This window comes from Mauremys mutica, chromosome 3, assembly GCF_020497125.1.
Source record: "Mauremys mutica isolate MM-2020 ecotype Southern chromosome 3, ASM2049712v1, whole genome shotgun sequence".
Lineage (NCBI taxonomy): Eukaryota > Metazoa > Chordata > Testudines > Geoemydidae > Mauremys > Mauremys mutica.
The window spans coordinates 158,375,552-158,396,836 of NC_059074.1; the positions used below are offsets into that span (position 1 = coordinate 158,375,552).

General features: G+C 43.1%; 1 protein-coding gene across 1 annotated transcript in view; it reads right to left on the bottom strand.

The window, feature by feature from the left end:
• DNAH14 (dynein axonemal heavy chain 14) overlaps window positions 1-21,285 on the bottom strand; it is a 471,830-nt gene that overhangs the window by 335,411 nt on the left and 115,134 nt on the right. The window contains exons 18-23 of the mRNA XM_045010332.1: window positions 20,759-20,931; window positions 19,881-20,228; window positions 6,713-7,054; window positions 2,510-2,909; window positions 1,747-1,937; window positions 1,214-1,459 (exon numbers count right to left, since the gene is read on the bottom strand). Of these exons, the coding sequence (XP_044866267.1) occupies window positions 1,214-1,459; window positions 1,747-1,937; window positions 2,510-2,909; window positions 6,713-7,054; window positions 19,881-20,228; window positions 20,759-20,931 (1,700 nt within the window). The remainder of the gene's footprint in view (window positions 1-1,213; window positions 1,460-1,746; window positions 1,938-2,509; window positions 2,910-6,712; window positions 7,055-19,880; window positions 20,229-20,758; window positions 20,932-21,285) is intronic.

Consider the following 21,285-nt stretch of genomic DNA (forward strand, 5'->3'; position numbering starts at 1 on the left):
ATGTCTAAATCTTTTTTTTTTCTTTTTTCACAGCACACCACAAATCAATCCCTTTCTCTCTGCCTGACAGCTACAACACTCATTTATGCCCTCATTGTGCATATTGATTATTATAATCACCTTCTTAAGCCTCTGCAACATATATATTGACTCCCTTCAGTCCATCCAAAACATATGTTAGTGGCAATCTTCCTCCCACATCAATCTAGCCATGTTACCATACTTCACTCTTGAATCATTCCACTGATTCACCCTTGACCACCAAAATTTCTTATTCTCATCTTCAAGTGCACAACTCCACTCTGGCCTATGTCTCTGACCACTTTTACCACATTCCTCCTTGTCCCAGTGATTCCATGTCTTGTTCATCTTCTCCTACTACTTCCATCTGTACATTTTTCCATGTATGAAATGCCCTGCCCCCAATCTAGCTCACCTTTCCTCATTTCAATCCCCTCTTCAATTCTCATATAATTAGAAAATGGTCATTGCAGAAAACTTACATTTAAGTATAGCTCAATAATGCTGAAAAAGTGTTACTAAAGTACAGCACTAAATGATCTTTGAAAAGAGATCATATCATTTGTATGGTTTAACTATAGTTGCACACAAAGTTAGATGCATCCAAATATAGTGCCTGCCTTTTCAAATCATTGTGATTAGACAAATTCACATAAGTCATGGAAGTCTGGACAGAAAGCTAAGGAGGAATTGGATGCTTTAGAAGCTAAATGCTCTGCTCCCACTCTTTTTCCTGTGGATCTATGCTGTGGAAAGATCTAGCTTCTCTTCTACCTTGGACAGGGTTGAAAAGTGACCACATATTCAGTAGTGCTACCAAAAAGCAGCTGTTTAATAACAAAAATAAATCTAACCAGGACTAATCACTGCTGAGTAGAAAAACTGCCAAAAAGTTAATCAAATAAATCACATACAGTATACAGTAACTGCAGTGCAAATGCTGCTAATGGTCTTGTGGAGACAGAACTTCTGAGAAGTTCTATGAAGACCCTCCTAACTAGAAGCTCTGCAACTATTTACAGCAACACGCATACAGTAATACATACCTTTAGAAAAGGTTTACTGCCAAGCTTTGAAAGTAAAAAGAAAGTAAACATCAAAGATACTATTTATTTTAGTTGTACACCACTTGCACAGGTTTTCCGCAAACTTTATTCTCCAAACATACACAAATGTCACAAGTAATCTTTACCTTAATTGGCCCAACATAGCAAGAACCCTTAATTGTTGAAATTGTTACTTGAGATTCTTCTAACTGAGCCATTATATCTTCAGCAGATGAAATAATCATGAAAGTTGAAGTTTCAGAGCGGTGAAGAGACAAATGGAAATTAGTTTTATTCCAAAGGTTAATTATCTTATTCAGCATTATTTCAAGGGTGGCTTCATTGGTTGCTGTTACTGATACATCAGTGATTTCTTTCTCGTACTGAAACAACTAAAGTAGAAAACTGTATTACGCAGGGTTGAACAATAGATAAACAAGTGATAATACAGATATTATACTAAATAACTGGAGTATAAATTTCTGCAAAATATACAATATCCCTATTAAAGCTGCAGAAGTGGAGTAGTAGTAGCCGTAGACTGGACTATATATTTAAAAGCTAATGTAAACCTTCAATCAGAAGTACAGCTGTAATAAACCAATTATAACCACATTTTACAACAAAAATGTTAAAATCAGTTCCTGAGTCAGGTATAAATAATGCAACATATATTTACATTGAGTTGCAGAACATCCTCCAGCGTAAACTTTTTATCCCAAGAAATGGATTGCCCAATAATATACTGTATAGCCTCCCAATGCCTTGGTTGAAGATATGGACTTCTTAAAAACACAATCACAGATAGGCCTTCTTTAAAATCCATTAGTGACTGCTTCAGACCTATTATAATATTATTTTCTGGTAAACCTTGGAAAATATAAAATGTTTGCAATATATCAGACTTATTTCAATCTGCGTAAGCAGATACAACATTACTATTAAGTATATATAACACAAGATATTTCTGTAATTATTTTTCTTTAGCATCTTACTGTGCTCCATTATCATATTATTTTTTCCATTGGCATCACTTATAAGAACATATTAAAATACAATAATGAAACATATCTATAGTTTTTTAATTTTATTTTATTCAAATGGTCATCGCTTTTTGAATAATTTGGACATCAATAGCCTCATGTTCTACGATTTGAAGAAGTCCAAACCCCTCTTTATCCCTCACAAAAGGAGAAGAACCAGGAATATTCTTTAAGCTACTATAAGTGCACCACCAATTCAATGTCTTTGCGTCTCATAATTTGATTTTGTAGAATAAGGAAACAGTGGTGAAAATCATTGCAGACCTATTAAAATAGCTGGAATTATTCTAATTTATACCAGTTAAGGATCTAGCCCATAATTTCTAAATATTTTGTTTCCCTCAATACATTGATGAATGGCTATAAGCCTCAAACAACTAGCGATTTTAGTATTTTTACCTTTTTCTAGAATCTGTATTGTCTGCATAAATCTGTTAACGTCCTTTTGTATTAAATCTACATCAATGTTCTCAAAAAGTGTATGTTTCCACCTAAAAGAAAGCTTCCCCCATTCCTCTAGTAAGTCCCACAAGAGTTTTCGCAAAGATAATTCACTTTCAATTTCAGAGAGCTCTTTATTCACTCTCTGAGAACTTGAGTCTCCAACTTGACTCTTCTGTGACATCCTTTCCAATGACAATGATCGCATGTCAGCAATGGAACTGTCAAAGAGATCCTGGTAATTTGCATAACTTCTGGATTTGTTAGAAATAACTGCAGCTTCTTCCACAAGACTTTGGATCATCTCTTTAGCTGTCTTAGGTGATGTTTTGCTAAGGAGAAGAACTGGATTTCTCACCTATGTGACATAAAAACGTGTTAAAATGTGTTCTAAAAATGTCAAAGTACAGAGCCTACTATTAGTAACCAATTACAGTACTCGTATAAAACTTATTTAATATTTGCAAAATCAAATATCTGAAAAAGCATTCAATTCTTTATTAATTTCTACCTTTTACCACATCATTTAGTTATTGTTTGTTCTGCAGCATGCACATGCAACCTATCAAAAATCTACACTTACTAGAGGAAGAAAGCGGTATATGTAAGTCTTAAATTTATTTATTTATTTTTATTATTGTGACATTATGCCAGAAAGGGTTAAGCAACTAGCAGGCTAATTGACCCAAATTCAACATTTAGAGACATATTAGAAGATAATGATTGTCACAATATATGTAAACACACAAAACCACAAAGTTCCTCCTCTACCTTGGTGGGTCCTGCACTTATTGGCAGATTTACTCGCCTCACAGATTTACCCTGAGGGTCAGGAAACAGCCCAGAGACCTTCCCCTCTGGTAGAAGCCACAGTCCAGGTCAATTCCTCCTGTGTTTGATCAGGAGTTGGGAGGTTTGGGGGGAACCCAGGCCCGCCCTCTACTCCGGGTTCCAGCTGCAGCTGTCTAGAGTGCCTCCTGGTACAGTTGTACGACAGCTACAACTCCCTGGGCTACTTTCCCATGGCCTCCTCCCAACACCTTCTTTGTCCTCACTGCCGGACCTTCCTCCTGATGTCTGATAATGCTTGTACTTCTCAGTCCTCCAGCAGTATGCCTACTCACTCTCAGCTTCTTGCACGCCTCTTGCTCCCAGTTCCTCGCACACACTTCCTCTCCTCTGGCTCCCTCTGGCCTGACTGGAGTGAGCCCTTTTATAGCATCAGAGGGGCCTTAATTAGAGTCAGGTGCTTAACTGACTCTTAGCAGGTTAATTTGAGTCAGGTGTTCTCATTAGCCTGGAGCAGCTCCTGCTCTGGTCACTCAGGGGAGAGAAAACTGCTTATCCAGTGGCCAGTATATCTCCCTTCTACTACTCTGCTGTTCCCAACTGGCATGAATCTATCACAATATATTGTTAGAGGCTGAAAATATAACCAAACCTTTCCCCTCTATAGGCGGTATTTTGTTAATCCAGAGATGAAAAGATGTTAACATTTAGATGAACTGTGAATGTAGTAATATCACTGTCTTAATTTCTCTTTGAACTATGTAGTAAACTACCTGTAAATGGCAGATGGGCAGTTGCTTTATGTTAATCCATGTAGCTAATTACCGGTGCTGCTTAGGAAATAGGAAGGCTACTTCTAAGCTATGATAATTGCCTATTGTTCACCAAAGGACAACACTCTGTCAAGAAGCTACTAGACAACTATAAAAAGAACTCTAGAGCCCTGATCCTGTCATCTCAGATATGCTTAAGCTCCATCAGGGGAAGTTTGAGTCGCAAGATTGAGGTCTCCAGTCCCTTCTAGATCACCCTGATATTGAACATTGGACTGTAACCTATGGACTAATTCTGAAAGAACTCTTTGCCATCTTTAAAGGTCACTATCTCTACTATGAAACTGGCCGAAGAACTCTACTCATATCTGTATGCATAATGATCTTTTAACCAATACTCTCTCTACTTTTTAAATAAATTTTAGTTTAGTTAATAAGAATTGGCTGTAAAAATGTATTTGGGTAAGAGCTAAGATATTCATTAATCTGGTGGGTAATGTGTCCGATCCTTTGGGATTGGTATAACTTTTTACATGATGAACAAGATTTTCAGTGATCTTCATCATATTTGACTTTGCTGTCTGGCTGGGAGTCCAAAGCTGTGTTGCTTTAAGGGAGCTGAGTTTTGGTTTCTGGGTAACCAGTAAGGTATTATAGCATTTTTGTTGCTGGTTTGGTGATTTTAAGTATCAGAATACCCACCAGTTTGGGAGATCGTCTGCTCCATTTTTTGGAGTTTGCCCTAATTCAGCAACCTCAGCATGATCCCCCTGGCATCCCAGTCACAATTATTAATGACTTTTTTATGCATTAGTATTGCACTAGCTGTGTTTAGCCCATGGGCAACTCAACCAGTATGTTATGCTCAGAGAGAAAACATTTTAAGAAATTTGGTTCAAATTTTGAACTAACATTTCTTGTGTACACATCCATATCACTTTAAGTGCATGCATGGTGTGCATTATTAACTAGTTTATTTTTCAGATGTTTCCATTTTCCAAAAATGAAGTCGGTGACAATAATTGAAAACGTTAGTTGTATCTCTATATTTCCATAATGTTTTGACCCCAATTCAGCAAAACACTTAAGCATGTGCTTAACTTTAAGCATGTTTTAAGTCCAACCTGATTCAGCAAAGTACTTAAGCACATGTTAAAGCTCCATTAAACGTCTATTAACATCCACTTATGCCTTGATGCCTATAAAACACTTGACTATTCTTAGGAAGCTGCTGTGCTGTGACCAATGTTTAACATGCTAATAATAGGATAAGATAGGATTAAAATTAAAAATGATCTGGACAAACTGGAAAAATGGTCTGAAGTAAACAGGATGAAATTCAATAAGGACAAATGCAAAATACTCCACTTAGGAAGGAACAATCAGTTGCACACATACAAAATGGGAAATGACTGCCTAGGAAGGAGTACTGCAGAAAAAGATATGGGGGTCATAGTGGATCACAACCTAATATGAGTTAACAGTGAAACACTGTTGCAAAAAAAACCCAAACAACCCCCTCACACACACATAATTCTAGGATGTATTAGCAGGAGTATTGTAAGCAAGACACCAGATGTAATTCTTCTGTTCTACTCCATGCAGATTAGGCCTCAACCAGAGTATTGTGTCCATTTCTGGGCACCACATTTCAGAAAAGATGTGGACAAACTGGAGAAAGTCCAGAGAAGAGCAACAAAAATTATTAAAGGTCTAGAAAACATGACCTATGAGGGAAGATTGAAAAAATTGGGTTTTTTTAGTTTGAAGAAGCGAAGACTGAGAGGGGACATGATAGCAGTTTTCAAATACATAAAAGGCTGTTACAAGGAGGAAGGAGAAAAATTGTTCTTCTTAACCTCTGAGACTAGGAAAGAAGCAATGGGCTTAAATTGCAGCAAGGACGGATTAGGTTGGACATTAGGAAAAACTTTCTAATTGTCAGAGTGGTTAAGCACTGGAATAATTTGCCTAGGGAGGTTGTGGAATCTCCATCATTGGGGATTTTAAAGAGCAGGTTGGACAAACCCCTGTTAGGGATGGTTTATATAATATTTAGTCATGCCTTGAGTGCAGGGGACTGGACAAGATGACCTCTCGAGGTCTCTTCCAGTTCTATGATTGTATCTCATTGTCAACTTGGACTTCCATTAGCTGTCCACCTAGTCTGTCTTAAAGACTGTATATGTACAGATTGTATATGCTCTTTTGGCCAAGAACAGTCTTTTTGTTTGTACAGCACTTAGCAAAACGGGGACCTGGGCTCTGGGTGGTACTGCAATACAAATAAATAAGCATAGTAAATGGGACTTAAGGATATGCCTAAGTGCTTTATTGAATTGGGGCATTTATGAATATTACATAATTATCCTCATAATACCTCTGTCTGCTACATAAGTATTATTACCCACACATTACATATGGGGAAAATGAGATATAGATATATTATTAAGCAATTTGCCCAAGGCCACAATATGAGCCAGAGTAACAGTTAGGATAAGAATGCTTGAGTTCCTGGTTCTTAAACTCATTTTTAATCCATTAGACCAGACTGACTCTAAAGATGAAAATATGCTTTCTTAACAGAGCAGTAACTTACTTTGTTCTTAAAGTTCCTAAGTTCAAACTGTAGGTTGCCAAAATAGCCATCCAAATCTGCACTGAATTTTATAATATTGTCATTTTTTACTTTTTCACAAATAAGGATACTTGATTTAAGATCATGCAGACTGCGAGTAAGGGTCTGATATAAAGCAAATTGTTCAGCTGGAATAAAGAAGTCATAGGCTCTCGCAATAGAATACAATTGGGAAAGAGTGCTATACTGAGTTTCTAGCATTGGCAACTCTGAGGAAATTTGGCTCAAAAAAGTCAAGTGCTCAATAAATTCTTCCACTGTTGTGAGATCTTTGTCCAGCTTTCTAAGTGCTGAATGGATAACCTAAAATAAATGAAACATCAATCATTATATTGTTCAAACACACACTTTTAAATTATTTATATTGTTATATTTTTCTCTGTTTTATCATCAAAATACTCAGAGAGAAGCCAGGAACAATACAGTTAAAAAAAAACAAAATGAAGTATAAGAGCTGGAGATAAAGGGCTGGATTTTCATTTACACTAAGGCTATGTCTAAGGGTGTGATGCCCAACTTGTATACACATACTCCCATTAGCTCTCATCTGAGCTAACACACTCAAAATGGTAGTGTACAGACGGTAGCACAGAAAGCTAGCATAGGCTAGCTGCCTGTCTGAACCCTGGTGGGTATGTACTTGGGGCAGCAAGCTCAGGCCACTGCTACCACAGCCCATACTATTGCAGATACACTATTTTGAGTGTGCCAGTGCCGATGAGAATTAACGCAAGCATGTGTACACAAGCTGGGAATCCTGGCCCTAGCTCGTAGTGTAGTCAGACTCTTTCACACCTTTTCAACAGTGTAAAGTGACATACTCTAAAGCTTCATACCTTTTTATAAAATGCTGCCACTAAAAAAGAACATTTATTTACACTACAGGTAATTAGTTATTTGAGATGTGTTGTATCCATGTATTCCACTTGTGATATGCACAGGCCCCATGTATGTAAGGCTAGAGTTTTCTGAGCAGTAGTGTCTTTTGGGGGCTGTGGCTATGCTCTATGCATTCTCCAATGCGCCATAGCCAATGGCTTAAAGTGCAGGGCATCCATAACCACTTCCCAGTTCCTTCACTAACACAGTCTCCAAATTAGCGAGAAACTTGGGATGCAGCCTCAGAGTTACTTTGTCTTTAAAAGAAACCATGTATGGTGGGTATGCCACTAGGGCCATTATTTCTTCTATGCACCCTGCTGAGGTGATGGCCATTAGAAATGGTGTCTTCATGGACATGTGTAAAAGAGAGAGCAAGTTGCCATGGGCTCAAAGGGAAGTCTAGTCAAAGCTCTGGAAACTAAGTTAAGGTCCCAGGTTGGAATGGGTAGTCTCACATTTGGGAAGAGATTCCCAATGCCCTTAAGGAACATACACATCAGTGGGTGAGCGAACACCAAGTATCCATCTAACAGTGAAAAGCTGTTATGACAGCAAAATGTACCTTAAGGGAGCTGAGTGAGAGTTTTTACATCCTGAGGTCTAAAATGTAGTCTAAAATCAGAGGGAGAGAAAACAAGGTTGGGTCTGTGTGCTTAGAATGACACCAAATTTGGAATCATTTCCATTTTTTGTAGGTAAGTACGTCAAGTGGTCAGCTTTTGGCTGTGCAGCAACATATCTTTCACCTCAACAGGGTATTCCACTTCTAAAACTTGGAACCAATAAGGAGCCAACCCTGAAGGCGGAAGACCTGAAGGTTGGGGTGAAGGATCAGCATCTCGCTTTGAGAGAGCAGGAGGGGAATGGGCCTAAGACAAACCTGAAGACATATTGCCGTCTGTGTCAGGTAAGGGAACCAGACTTGCCTTGGCCAGGAGGGGCAATCAGAATAACTCATTTTGTCTTGCTGAATTTTCAACAGAACCTTCAACAGATGAGGAAATGAGAGAAAGGCATACAAGAGGTCCCTGTCTCATGGAAGGATGAGGGCATCTCCAAGTGAATGTTTCCCCAGGTCAGGCCTGGAGCAGTAACGAGGACATTTCTTGTTCTGGTAAGTAGTGGAGAGCTCTGTAGTCGGGGTTCCACAAAGGCTAATATGTCTTGTAGCACCTTTGAGTTCAGTTCCCATTAATGGTCGTGAGAAGAGTTCTGATTAAGACTGTTGGTTGTCATGTTCTGTATCCCCATTAGACAGATAGCGGAGATGAGCACATTGTGACAGACGCACCAATTCCCAAGTTTGAGTGCTTCCGTGCAGAGGGAGGGAGATCTGGTGCTCACTAGTGATTTATGTAAAACATACAGGTCATATTGTCCATCATGACCTTCATATAGGCGTTCTTGATGAAAGGAAGAAAGTGTGCACACATGTTCCAGATGGCCCTTAGCTCCAAAATATTGCTATGGAGGGTTGCTTCTGTGGAAGACCACTTGCCTTTAACTTTGCAGTTGTGTAGGTGAGCTCCCCAGTCTATTAGGGAGGCATCTATTATTAGAGTCAGTGTCAGTTGCATGAATGGAACACTTGCTTGGACATTGGATGGGTCTGTCCAACAGTCTAAGGAGTGCTTTACTGTGGAGGTTAGTGATAGTTTGTTTAGTCTGTTCTTGTTTGGGGAATAGACAGAAGTGATCCACATCTAAAGACATCTCATGAACATTCAGGTGTTTGGGGTGTTGAAAGTGCATGCTGCCATATGACCTAGCAGTTGCAGGCATTTCCAGGTCAATGTTTGAGAACTGGACTGGACCGGACCGGACTGGACTATCTCTTTGAGACTCGTAAGGGTGGTGAGTCTGTGCAGTGGGAGGAACGCTCCTGTTTGTACTGCATTGAGGCCGGCACTGATAAACTCCAGTCGCTGTACTGAGGTCAGTGTTGATTTCTGTAAACTGAGCTGTAGACCCAGTTAAACAAATGTGTGTCCCTGGTCATCTGGGTGGCTTGTACAGCATTCTGAAATGAGGAAGCCCTGAGGCGGCATTTGCTAAGCTATGGATCACAATGCTGAATGTTCACAGGTGCACCACTACGATGGAGAGAACCTTGAAAGATACCCTGTGTGCAGATGAGAAGCAGAATGGGAGCATCCTGTACTGATAATGGTCCTGCCCGAAGATAAACCATAAGAATCTCCTCTGTGGCGGTCATATCAGGATGTGGAAGTAGGCATCTTGTAGATCGTGGACTAAAAACCAATCTCCTTGCTCTAGAGCTGGAATAATGGCTGCTAGAATGACCATCTAGAACTTTTGCACCTTCACATATTTGTTTAATGCCCTTAGATCTACAACGGGCTTCCACCCTCCCTTTGCCTTGGGAATCAGGAAATAATGAGAGTAAAATCCCTTTACCATGAGATGCACTGGGACTGGTTCAACGGCCCCTAGGCATAAGAGATGATCTGTTTCCTGGTGAAGCAGGTTCTCATCAGAAGTGTGCCTGAAGAGGGGCGGGGAAGGAGAGTGGGACTGGAGGAGGGATATAAACTGAATGGTGTAACCCTTTGAAATAATCTCCAAGACCCACCCGTCAGATGTGATCTTCTCCCAACTGCTGTGAAAGAGAGCCAGGCGACTTCTGAAGGGGTGTGACCGAGTAGATGGCAGCTCATGTTTTGAGTTATAGTTGTTCAGACCCTCAACCAACCTGTCAAAAGTGTTTAGAAGAGGTGGTCTGAGAGGTCACTGGTTGAGGTGTTGACTGCTTCTGAACCCCGAGCCTTTTACATTGCAGCTCATAATAGCGCTGGGACTGTGGGTACTGAGGAAGTCGTGACCTGTCCTGTGGCTGAGCGCTACATCTTCCCTTCTGTACCTTCCATTTCCGTGTACTAGATTCTTAGGGAGGGTAATGTGGCCTAGGAATCCTTCAAGGTGTGGAGAGAAGAGTCTGTCTTCTCTGCAAAGAACTCAGGCCCTTCAAACAGGGGATCTTCCATCATCATCATCATCTGCAGCTCTTTGGGCAACCCAGAAATGTGTTGCCAAGAAGCCTGCTTCATTACCACTGCAGTGGAAATTGAGCGGACCGCTGTATCAGCAGCATCCAATGCTGTCTACTAACTGACCCTGTCTGACAATGGCCTGAAACAGCTCCTTTTGTGTCTCTGGTAAATGTTCCAGAAATGTACTGAGTTTCCCATAATTAATAAAATTATATTTGGGCATCACAGCTTGGTATTTCATGATTCTAAACTACAATGTTGCAGACCAATATGCCTTCCTGCCAAAGTGACCTAGCATTTTCCAATCCTGATTGTATGAGGTCAACTTGCCATGATGTTGCTTGCCTCATGTATTAACCGCATCTACTATGATGGAGTTGGGTTGCAGATGTTGAAATAGGAAGTCTACCTCTTTGGGAGGGATGTAGTATTTTTCAGTTCTCTTAAAATCATCACCTAGTGATTGGGGGAAGGCTTTACAGCCTCATCTGGTGGAAATGGGGAGAAGTTAGCTGGGAGGAGTAGCTTCCCCTTTAAGCCCTTCTTCCTCTTGTGCAAAGCTTCTTCCTCCCCGGCTCAGGGGCTCTGGACAGCGAGGCTGTAAGAAACTATCTGGTGTACTCTCTCTCTCAGAGATACTGGATGGCCGTGATGTGTAAGTCACCCAAGATCCCAATACCGCCATTGTGGGGGAAGGGTATTAGGTGATGGGGTTGCCCCAGTGGGCCCATACCATGATCATGTGTTGGCTCAATGGAATTGAGGAGAGCCCTTGTATTGTGACAGCAGGCCACAATGAGAGACCAGGAAAATGACATCCTCCTTGTCACTGGGTAAGGGTGGCGCTGACCAGGCTATTAGTGGTACATGGCCTGATGCAGAGGACAATTCCAGGTGCCAGGATGTGCTCAGTACCAGGGCCCCAGTACCGACTAATGGGGACTGTGGTTCTTTCCCAACCGTCAGGTCTGTAGGGTACCAGAACTCTTGCGGTACTGTGGGCTCGTTATCTCAGTGTTTGTGGAATGTTATCGGTACCGATGGCTGAGATGGTGCAGAGCGTTCCCTAGATGGGAGCTTTGTCACACCCGGTACTGAAGGTTTACTTGGTGCCTCTCTTTTAGAGATGGTACAGTAACTGTCTTTGTCCTTAAGGGGTAGTACCGCTGCCTCAGAACCTGACTCCTGGTGTCTCTAGGCAGTGCAGCTGAGCTCACAGCAGAGGCACTCTGATACTTCTGGTTACTATTAGTATCGATGTGGCTGCAATGGGGAACCCCTCTGGCTGGCCAACAACTCAGTTTGGGGGCTTGGAGCCCTTTTTCTCAAGCCTTTATAGGGAGAATCTGCTGGTCTTTTCTGCGACTCTACTCCTTTGACACTGAAAACTCTGGGTATGATCCGGGGTCTACACCAGAGTCCCCTGGAGGCTGAAGTGTCTTCTCCATAAGAAGGCATTTTGACTTCAGCTCCCAGTTCTTGCAAGACCTTGGCTTTATCTGGTTGCAGAGGGAACACTTCTGCACTGGACACAGTGAGAGTGTCTGTCCATTACAGGAACTGACTCTTTGCAGGAGAGGCACCTCTTGAAGCTCAGCTGAGCATGCCCCTGGAGGAAGGGCTATCACCCTCTAGCAGTGAGGAATGCAGAAGAAAGTTATTTCTCCCTCCTTCCCCCCCCCTTTTTTTTTAAACTGAAAGAATTTAGAGAGAGTCTTCTAAACGCCCCTAGCAGGAAGGGAGGGAATCCCCCTAAACAGGGCAGGAAATATAAATTAAAGGTCTTTTCTGTCTTTTTATCACAACGGATAAACTGAAAACTCAATGATGAATAGTTTTTTCTCCCAAAGAGGTCTAGATGTTTAGTATCCTTGTAAAATGATGCTGACCTTTTCTGTTGCTTACTCTTCTTACTTGCTGCTTGAGAGTGTTTGGAACAGGGTCTGAGAAGAGATAATCTGCCTCTTTAGCTGGTACATATTTTTTCTGCTCTTCCAGATGTAGGGGCAACGGTGGCCAGAATCTGTGACAGTCTTTGCTGGTTCTCAGACTGCCTCACTGATAAAAAGAGCAACCTTATTTGGAATCGAGCTATGATGGATGTCCAATAATCTCTGAGGAGCCTCCTGCACTTCTAGTGATATCTGGAAGTGCTTCAGCAGTCCTTTTTGACAGTTTTCAGGAACTGAAACTGAAGCTCAAACCACTGCCTCGTTGGGTGAAGATGACAGGACCAGTGGAGCTGGTGTCCCCTTGTTCCAGCTGACTGACTTCATCTGACTGTTGGTCCTGTCTAGGAAGCTGAGAAGGATCCTCCTTGGGATAAAATGGCCTTCTGTCACCTTGTGTCATGCTCACTACGTGGTCCCAGAGAGGGATGTCTTGTATACAGGCCCCAGAGATTTCAATAGGGACACTGAGGTGTTTCAGAGGGGAAGGGAGCAGGAGCCCCTGAGGGAGCATACTGTATCATATGAGGGTGACAGTCACTAACGAGGGAGTGCTGAAACCAATGTCCCCTCTAATTTTTTCCATCCATCTGTGGAATAAATTCTGTTATATGCACTGAGGTAATGTGCGGATGTGCATCACCAGTAGAAATAAAAAACCTAGATATGTTATTTTTTAAAAGTTACCATAGGAATAATTACTCCAGACAGGTCAGATTAGGCATTTTAGAACTCACTACTCAAAGAATTAAATTTACATGTAAGAGAAATAAAAATTATGAAACACATAGACCGGTCAAAAAACTAAAATAACACTTTGAAAAAATAAAATTACACAATGTATGTGCACTGCAAAAAGTAACAATAATACAAGTGTGTTAGGAGGTGAGTGTGTGTGTGTAAGACACAGACAGTGTGTGAACTGGATGCTGGGAAAGTTTCTGAGAGACACCATGTGCTGTCTCTTTAAGGCAATCATAGAAAGCTCTCCTGCTCCTGAGCCCTGTCCCCCCTCTTCCCCTGCTCTGCAAAGATGGGGTACACGAGCGGGGGGAGGTGGAGAGTCAGAGTGAGTGTGTGTGTGTGCGCTCACTGCTAGGGAAGTCTCTGAGACACTGCACACTGTCTCTTTAAGGCACTCACTCACAACCCAGAAGGCTTGTTCAGACCTCAGCGGCTCTCCTGCTCTAAGTCCTGAGCCCTGTCTCCTCTCCCCTACTGTGTGGAGATAAGGTACAGGGGTGGGGGAAGGAGGACACCCTTGATATCAGCACCCCCTTCCCCTCCCCACTCTGCACAGCCAGCAGGATGGTCCTGGGAGCAGCTGCAGGAGCAATATGGCTGCAAAGCAGCAGGGGGGAGGGGCACTGTAGTGAAGTGAAATTCACTGGTATGGCGCCTCCTGCTGGTCTTGGGAATTAGCTCAATTCCAGCTTGGAGCACCCTCTCCTGGCCGGTGGTTCACTTGCCTCAGGCCTCCCATGTTCGTCCTGGACCCCGGTGCCCCTTTACCTTGGGGTTCTGTCCCCAGCAGTAACCCAAAGTCTGGGTCTCCCCTCCCAAGGGAACCCCCCAACCCTCTATCCCCACCTTGCCTCAGTGGCTACGGCCAGTCATCATCTAGCCCTCGCTCACTGGGGCAGACTGCAGTCTGTCATGGCCACTCATCATTGGCAAGGAGGTTGGACCAGCTGCCTCTGCCTATTTCTGGGCTGCGCCTCTCCAACCCCAGTACCTGTTTTGGCCTTTTAGCAAGGCCACAGCCTGGCAATTTACCAGTCTGGAGCTCCCCAGCTCCTCTTGCCTTTCCCCAGCCCTGCTCCATTCCCTGTACCCTGTGCTTCCAGGCAGCCAGGTCCTTCTCCCTCCAAGGCTGGAGAGAGACTGGCTCACAGCCCTTTTATAGGGCCAGCTGTGGTCTGATTGGGGTGTGGCCCCAGCTGTGGCTGCCTTCCCAATCGGCCTACCATATTGGCTCCCCAGAGCAGCCCTTTCCCAGAGCTGTTTTAACCCCTTCAGGGCCAGAGTGCAGTGACCGCCCCGCTACAGGCACCTAAACACACATTGCCAGATGTGTGTGGCTCTGCTAATCAAGTGTGCGCAGCTTAGAGGAAACACAGGCTGAGACATTCCTAGATGCCCTATCTGGATAATGTCCCTTGAACTGAGGGTGATGTATTTCTATTGGCTATGGATTCAGAAAAGGAATATGAGACCTCTCAATGGCGATGCCGTTGGTTCCAGAGAGGAATGGGTTCTACCTTGATTTGTGAATGGTACTGGGAAGGATTACTGTACCACTAATGGAACTATTTTGCTACTTGATATTATTGTAAATTCCACAAGAAAAGCAGGAATTACAATTATGTATAGACCATTAAGTCACCTGGTACTGTACAACGCGACCCTCTCCAGCAGTATGTTTTGGGTGCTCAGGGCAGCCAGCAGAAAAGTAAATCACTGTGGTGCAGGAGATGGGACTGGGGAAGACCTAGCTGGTGGCTCCTACCCTGCATTGTGCTCAGCTGCTAGGCCCAGCTAGGCTGGGGAGGATGAGACTTCCTCTTCCCCTGCACAGCATCCGAGGCTGTGTCAGACCCACCCTCAGATTTCTCCCCTGGCTGCAGAAAGCTCTGTAAAATCCCTCTCCCCACACCCATTGCGCCTCAGCTGCAGGGGGAGGGATTCCTGTACAGGGAGCCACCCCTTCATCCACCCAACCCCCATGAATTCAGACCCCTTCATACCCAGACCCTCCAGACGAGCCTCACCTCCCCGCACTCAGACCCCCATGATGAGCCCCACTCCACCTGCATCACCCTGATGAGCCACCCACACCTGGATCCACATCCCACTGAGCCCCAACCATCTGAACCTGGATTCCCACCCCACTGAGCCCCACTCCCTGAGCATCTGGACCACTCACTGAGCCCCCCACACCCAGACTCTGCCTGCTGAGCTCTATCCCCCCACACACAGACCCCCAACCACCTTCACCTGAACTCCCCAACAAGCCCCTGGTCATCCAGATCCCCCCCACCTCTGGCTCCCCCATTGATCCACTTGCACCCAGACTGCCCCATACAGAACCCTCTTAACCCACACCTGGATCCCCCCACTTAAGCCCCTCCACACTTTGATCCTGCCTTGCTGAGCCTGTCTGCCCACACAGAGGGACAGAGCCCTGGGGTGTTTCTGGGGCAACCCAGGTCCTTGTGCTGTGTCAGGGTTGGGTGCAGCCTCACAGCTGAGTCTGTGTCCCAGGGGGAGCTGCACAGTGATCTCCCACTTCTTCTCCCCAATGACATGCTGGAGCTTCCACATTTATTCAACAAATAAAATTTGCAGAATTTTAAAATTTTTGGTGCAGGAGTATGAAGAGCCATTATCACTCTCCTTATGAGCTCCAGCCATACCTATACCAGCACGTGGAGTCTCAGAACGCTTGGAGAAGAGGACTTGATAGGAGATTTGTCCCTACTCTCTTTCTAGTAATGTTTGCTCTTTTCCTCCTCATTTTCCCCGATGATTCCTGAGTGTTTTAGGGAAGGATGCCAAGAGCAAAACAAAGCCAAGCTTAATGGGACAAACCTGGACTCCACTGGCCAACATACTGGAGGATTCAGCAGGACAGGATGTGACTCTATCCTCATGGACCTATCCATAAGGAAACACCCTAAGCTGGACTTCTCTGGGATGTCTGGCCCAAGGGCAAAATGATCTACAAATACAGCACTTTGATGGTGGGTGAGTCTCCTTATAGATAAGTGTCATGGTCATGTGCTAACTGGGTACAGACAGACTGATCACACACTATTTAAATCCTGGGGATTTTCACATGCTGGCCCCAGAACATATATGGAGAATTAAGAAAAATGGAGGGGGGGGAGATAACCCCCTTAAAATTGTTGCCAATTATAACTATCTAATCAACCAACTAACAATATATACACTACTAGTTGGATAACTAACTATATACAACTACAAAGAGAAGCTAAACTCAGACAAGCTATGGATACTAATGCTCTGTCTCAGATCAAGGGTGGTGAGAAGGAACTGTAGTGGCAGTTGGTCCTGCATAGCCCTTTTTAGCCTTGGTATGGTGATAGGTAGGACCCATGCACAGCCCAATGAACACTGCTAGCAAAAACTTCCATTCACAGGCATATGCAGCACATGCACACCCTAAAGCAGAATGCAAATAGGGACAAGCACTCAAAGAAGGAATAAGCTACTTCCATCCATGAAGCAGATCTCTCAGGTGTCCAGGAGGGAGATCATGAACCAGTAACGGTGCTGAGGTCTGTGCCAGAGTACATAACCTCTTGGCAGAAAAAAGTAGCAGAATGACATCTTCGTCAGTTACCATTAGGTGTCTCAGTACCTTGAGCTGCGGGGGGGGGGGGGGGGGGGGGGGAAGGAGGAGATGTACCACAATTAAAGTCTCAGGCAGCAAGGTCTCAGGAGGAAGTACAGTCAGTACGAGAGAGTAATAACTGCTCACACTCTGCACCAGTGCCATGGGTAGTGTGATAGACCCAGGCCAGTTGGGTACAGCAGAATAGCAGATATACTGGCCACTGGATTAACAGTTTTCTGTTCCCTGACTGACCAGAGCAGGGGCTGCTCCAGGCTAATGAGAACACCTGACTCTAATTAACCTGTAACGAGTCAGGTGAGGCCATTCAGTTAATGTGACCACCTGACTCTAATTAAGGCCCTGCTGATACTATAAAAAGGGCTCACTCCAGTCAGGCAAGGGAGAGCCAGGGAGCCAGAGGAGAGGAGGTGAGGCTGAAGGGCTGGTTACTGAAGACACCCTCAAACCATCGCTAAAGGAGCCCTAAGGTAAGGGTGAAGAAGGGAGAAGCAGGAGAGCTGTGGGGAAGTGGCCCAGGGAAATGTAGCAACTCTGGCAGTGAAAGGTTGGCTGCCAACAACTGCTACCACTAGGGTCCCTGGGCTGGAACCTGGAGTAGAGGACGGGCCTGGGTTCCCCCTCAACCCACCACTACAGGAACAGCTTCTGGAAGGGGAAGTCAGGTCCCTGTCAGGACAGGGGCTGAACAGAGACTGTGGGAGTTCTCTCACCAACCTCCTTGCAGCCTATGATGAAAAGGGCTCAGTAGACTGTAACCCTGGCCCTAGAGAGAGAAGGGCTACGTGGAGGGTCACAGTGAGCCACTGAGGCTAGCATAAACCGCCTAGAAGTGCAGGACCCACGGGAGCAAGGTCAGAACTCTGCCACAGTAGATTCTTCTGGGTGTGGTCCTTTGTAACTGGGATTTTCACAGTCAGAAACAATACATTTGTGCGCACGGAGCTCTGATGCTGAGATCTTTGGAGCTGACTCTTTCAGTGCTGAGTGCTTCTGTCCACGATTACTAGTACCAGACTCGTCAGTGGCACCTGGAGACTGAGCAGAAATGTGATGACTGCTTGATGTCAAGGCATCAATGGGACCCATTACGGGCTTTGAACTGCCTGCTGAACTGGACTTGCTCAGTGCCAGAGATGCACATCTGTGTCTCCAGTGACCATGGGATTGGTGCTCTTTGAGGCCTCTCTCTTCAGAAGATTGACCTGAGGACACTGAAGAGATACTGGCCATCCCCATTGGAAAAGAGAGGGACTTCCTCAAAACGAAATGATTTCTGGAGCTCAAAGTGAACCGTTGACTTACTGGAGTCCTCTCAGAGACTGTACGGTCTGATCAGATAGACTTCTCATGCTCAGGCGTCAACAAAGCCATTGTGAAGCTCTCAACGAGGAATGTTTTCAGATGACCCTGGATTTTTGGGTCCTTTTTAGAAAAGGAACAGCATATAGAGTACTTGTGTGGTATATGCACATCCTCCAAACAAAAGAGGATCTTACGCTGTCTATTGTTGATAGAAATGGCTTCCTCACAAGAGGGACAGGTCTTGAATCCCAGGGTCTTGGACTTCACTGTGTCTAAGGGTCTGGTGCCAAGAGCATCTGGACTTGAATATAAAGCTAAAAGGTTTTGGGTTTTTATATATATATATATATTTGGGTTTTTATATATATATTAGGATCCCTGGGCTGGAACCCGGAGTAGAGGGCGGGCCCTAATATGTATATATATAGCCAATGAACTAGAAAGAAAGAAACTAACTACATAAACTACAGCTAACTAACTATGAGAATTAAGTAGTGCATTGGGCAAAGATACTGCAGATGTTCAGTCTCACAACCACAAATGGAAAGAAGAAACTGGAGAGCAATTTTGCCCACCCCATCCTTTATGCCTAAGCTATGGGGCACCTGAGGACACTGATGTTCAAAAATGTTGGCCTCATGCTGTGCACCATAAATGCAGTACATGTGAACAACCACTTGAAGAATTGGAAGTGTTTTTTACAAAAATAATTTTGAAGATGACAGGTATCCTCCAAGCATAGCTTCCTAGAATCTGCAAAGTGTAAAGAGCACAATACATTATCAAGTCCAATATGGATCTTGCTATGCAAAACTCATTTTCCAGGGCATGTCTTAGACTATGTGGAACGGTTCTAATGAAAGGCAACGGATCAGATGGATGGATGGATGGATCTGACAACTAGAAAATAAATCATCTTCTTGGAAACTGAGGAAATTTGCTGTGGTAAACAGAGAGAAATAAAAAAATGTAGAACTTTATGAGACATTTTTAGAGTAGCTTTTAAAAAGAACAATAGTTTAAGGTTTTCCTTCATAAATGTAAAAAATATCATTTTAATTATATAATCTTTTAATGAGATCATAGCAACTAAGCGGTACTTGTTTTCATGATATTGCTGATTAATATACGTGTGGAATAATACCATACATCAGGGGTCCCCAATGTGGTGCCCGCGGGTGCCATGGCGCCCGCGAGGGCATCTAAATGCGCCCGTGTCCTGGCCAGTGGTGGAGCATCCGCCGAAATGCCGCCGAATTTCTGCAGCGTTTCGGCGGCAACGCCTCTCGATGACATCACTTGTCAGTGGCAAGTGACGTCATAGAGAGGCATCGCCGCCGAAACGCCGCAGAAATTCGGCGGCGACGCCTCTCGATGACGCCACTTGCTGCCGACAAATGACGTGATCGAGCGGCGTCACCGCTGAAATGCTGCAGAAATTTGGCAGCATTTCGGCAGGTGCTCCACCGCCGCCCCGGTCCTTCATCTGGCACCCGCCAGACAAAAAGGTTGGGGGCCACTGCCATACATCCAATATGCTATATAATATATTTTCATTTATTAACCCTAAATGTGTGTGCAATAAAAATGATCAAGTCACTTACTTCTGAGAGATGCGAGTTCCTTGCTTCAACTATTGCATACAGTGATGAACGTATTATATTAATCAGGGCTTCAAAATATGGCAGGCAGTCTGTTTGATAGTTAACACTTCTGACCTTAATCATATGAATGCGTCTTTCAATAGTCATACATATAATCTTGTTTACATCATCTGTATACTTATTTAAGATGTCTCTGAAATCATGTGATGATAATTCCCTTTGTAGTGCTAAGATTTCCATAGTCATAGTTTTAGCTTCATTCACCATGGCACAGTATCGCATAAAGTTTCTGCTATAAGATTCAACTTGTTCCATTGAACTACTAAGAATAGACAGAAGAGTCAAAATCTGTAGATTTAATATTGTAAGAAATAGTTACAAATTTAATTTTGACAAAAGGTTGGTCTAATTAAATTTTCTCTGTTACCAGCAATTTAGATATCTACTGACCAGTTTTGTAAATTAACAATTTTTCAAAACAGAGATCGTCAAAATAGATAAGTTGAACTTCTGTTAAAAAACAACAAAAAAACACGCAGGACCATACTTTCTTACATAAATTCAGATTGGTATATTCATATTTAGTTTACAACTACCTCCCAAGAATCCTTCCTAAAGACTCACTTCTAACAGGATGACAACAGAAAGCAAGTTGATAACATTTTTTTCAAATATTGCCACCGACGGGTTTCCCTGCGCATCCTGTGTGTGTCTCTATTAGAATGTTAACTCTTCAGGGCAGGGAGAGTGTTATTTTCTGTTCTGTACAGTGCCAAACTCAGGGTTAGCATTCAACATATAACAGATTATTTTAAAATATAATTTTACAATCAAATGTTATGTTACTTAGATACATTTTTTAACTTTGCAGCACATACTTTGTTTTGGTAGCATGGATCTGTTCCTAGAAGTAGCTCCCAATTTGGCCATGGTGCTGGATACTCTTTTTCCCACAATTCTGTACAACTTTCAGGTGACTGCATTATTTTATGTAAAGACTGAGTGATGAAGACTGACAGATGAGTATCACGAGAAAATGGAATAACCTGAGCTAAAAAGAGATAAAGCAAGTTAATTTTCTGAGACTAATCTCAGAACTTAAATTTACAATAATACATAAACAAAGATCATAAACAGTATGCATATTCTCCACTCTCCAAATATTACACTAATATTGTACTTCCCCATATAATCTACCACAATATGATACATAATGAAGAAATCACCACAGTGAACTGTATATATTGAATTAAAAAATAAGATTTCTATAGTTTGCTTATTGTCTATGTATTTTATAATTTACCATTATTTCACGGCAATTTTTGTCACATTTCACATACAAAATCTTGGAGCTCTAAAATCCATTTTTTTTCTATTAACAAATCATACTTAAGTTTGAATAATT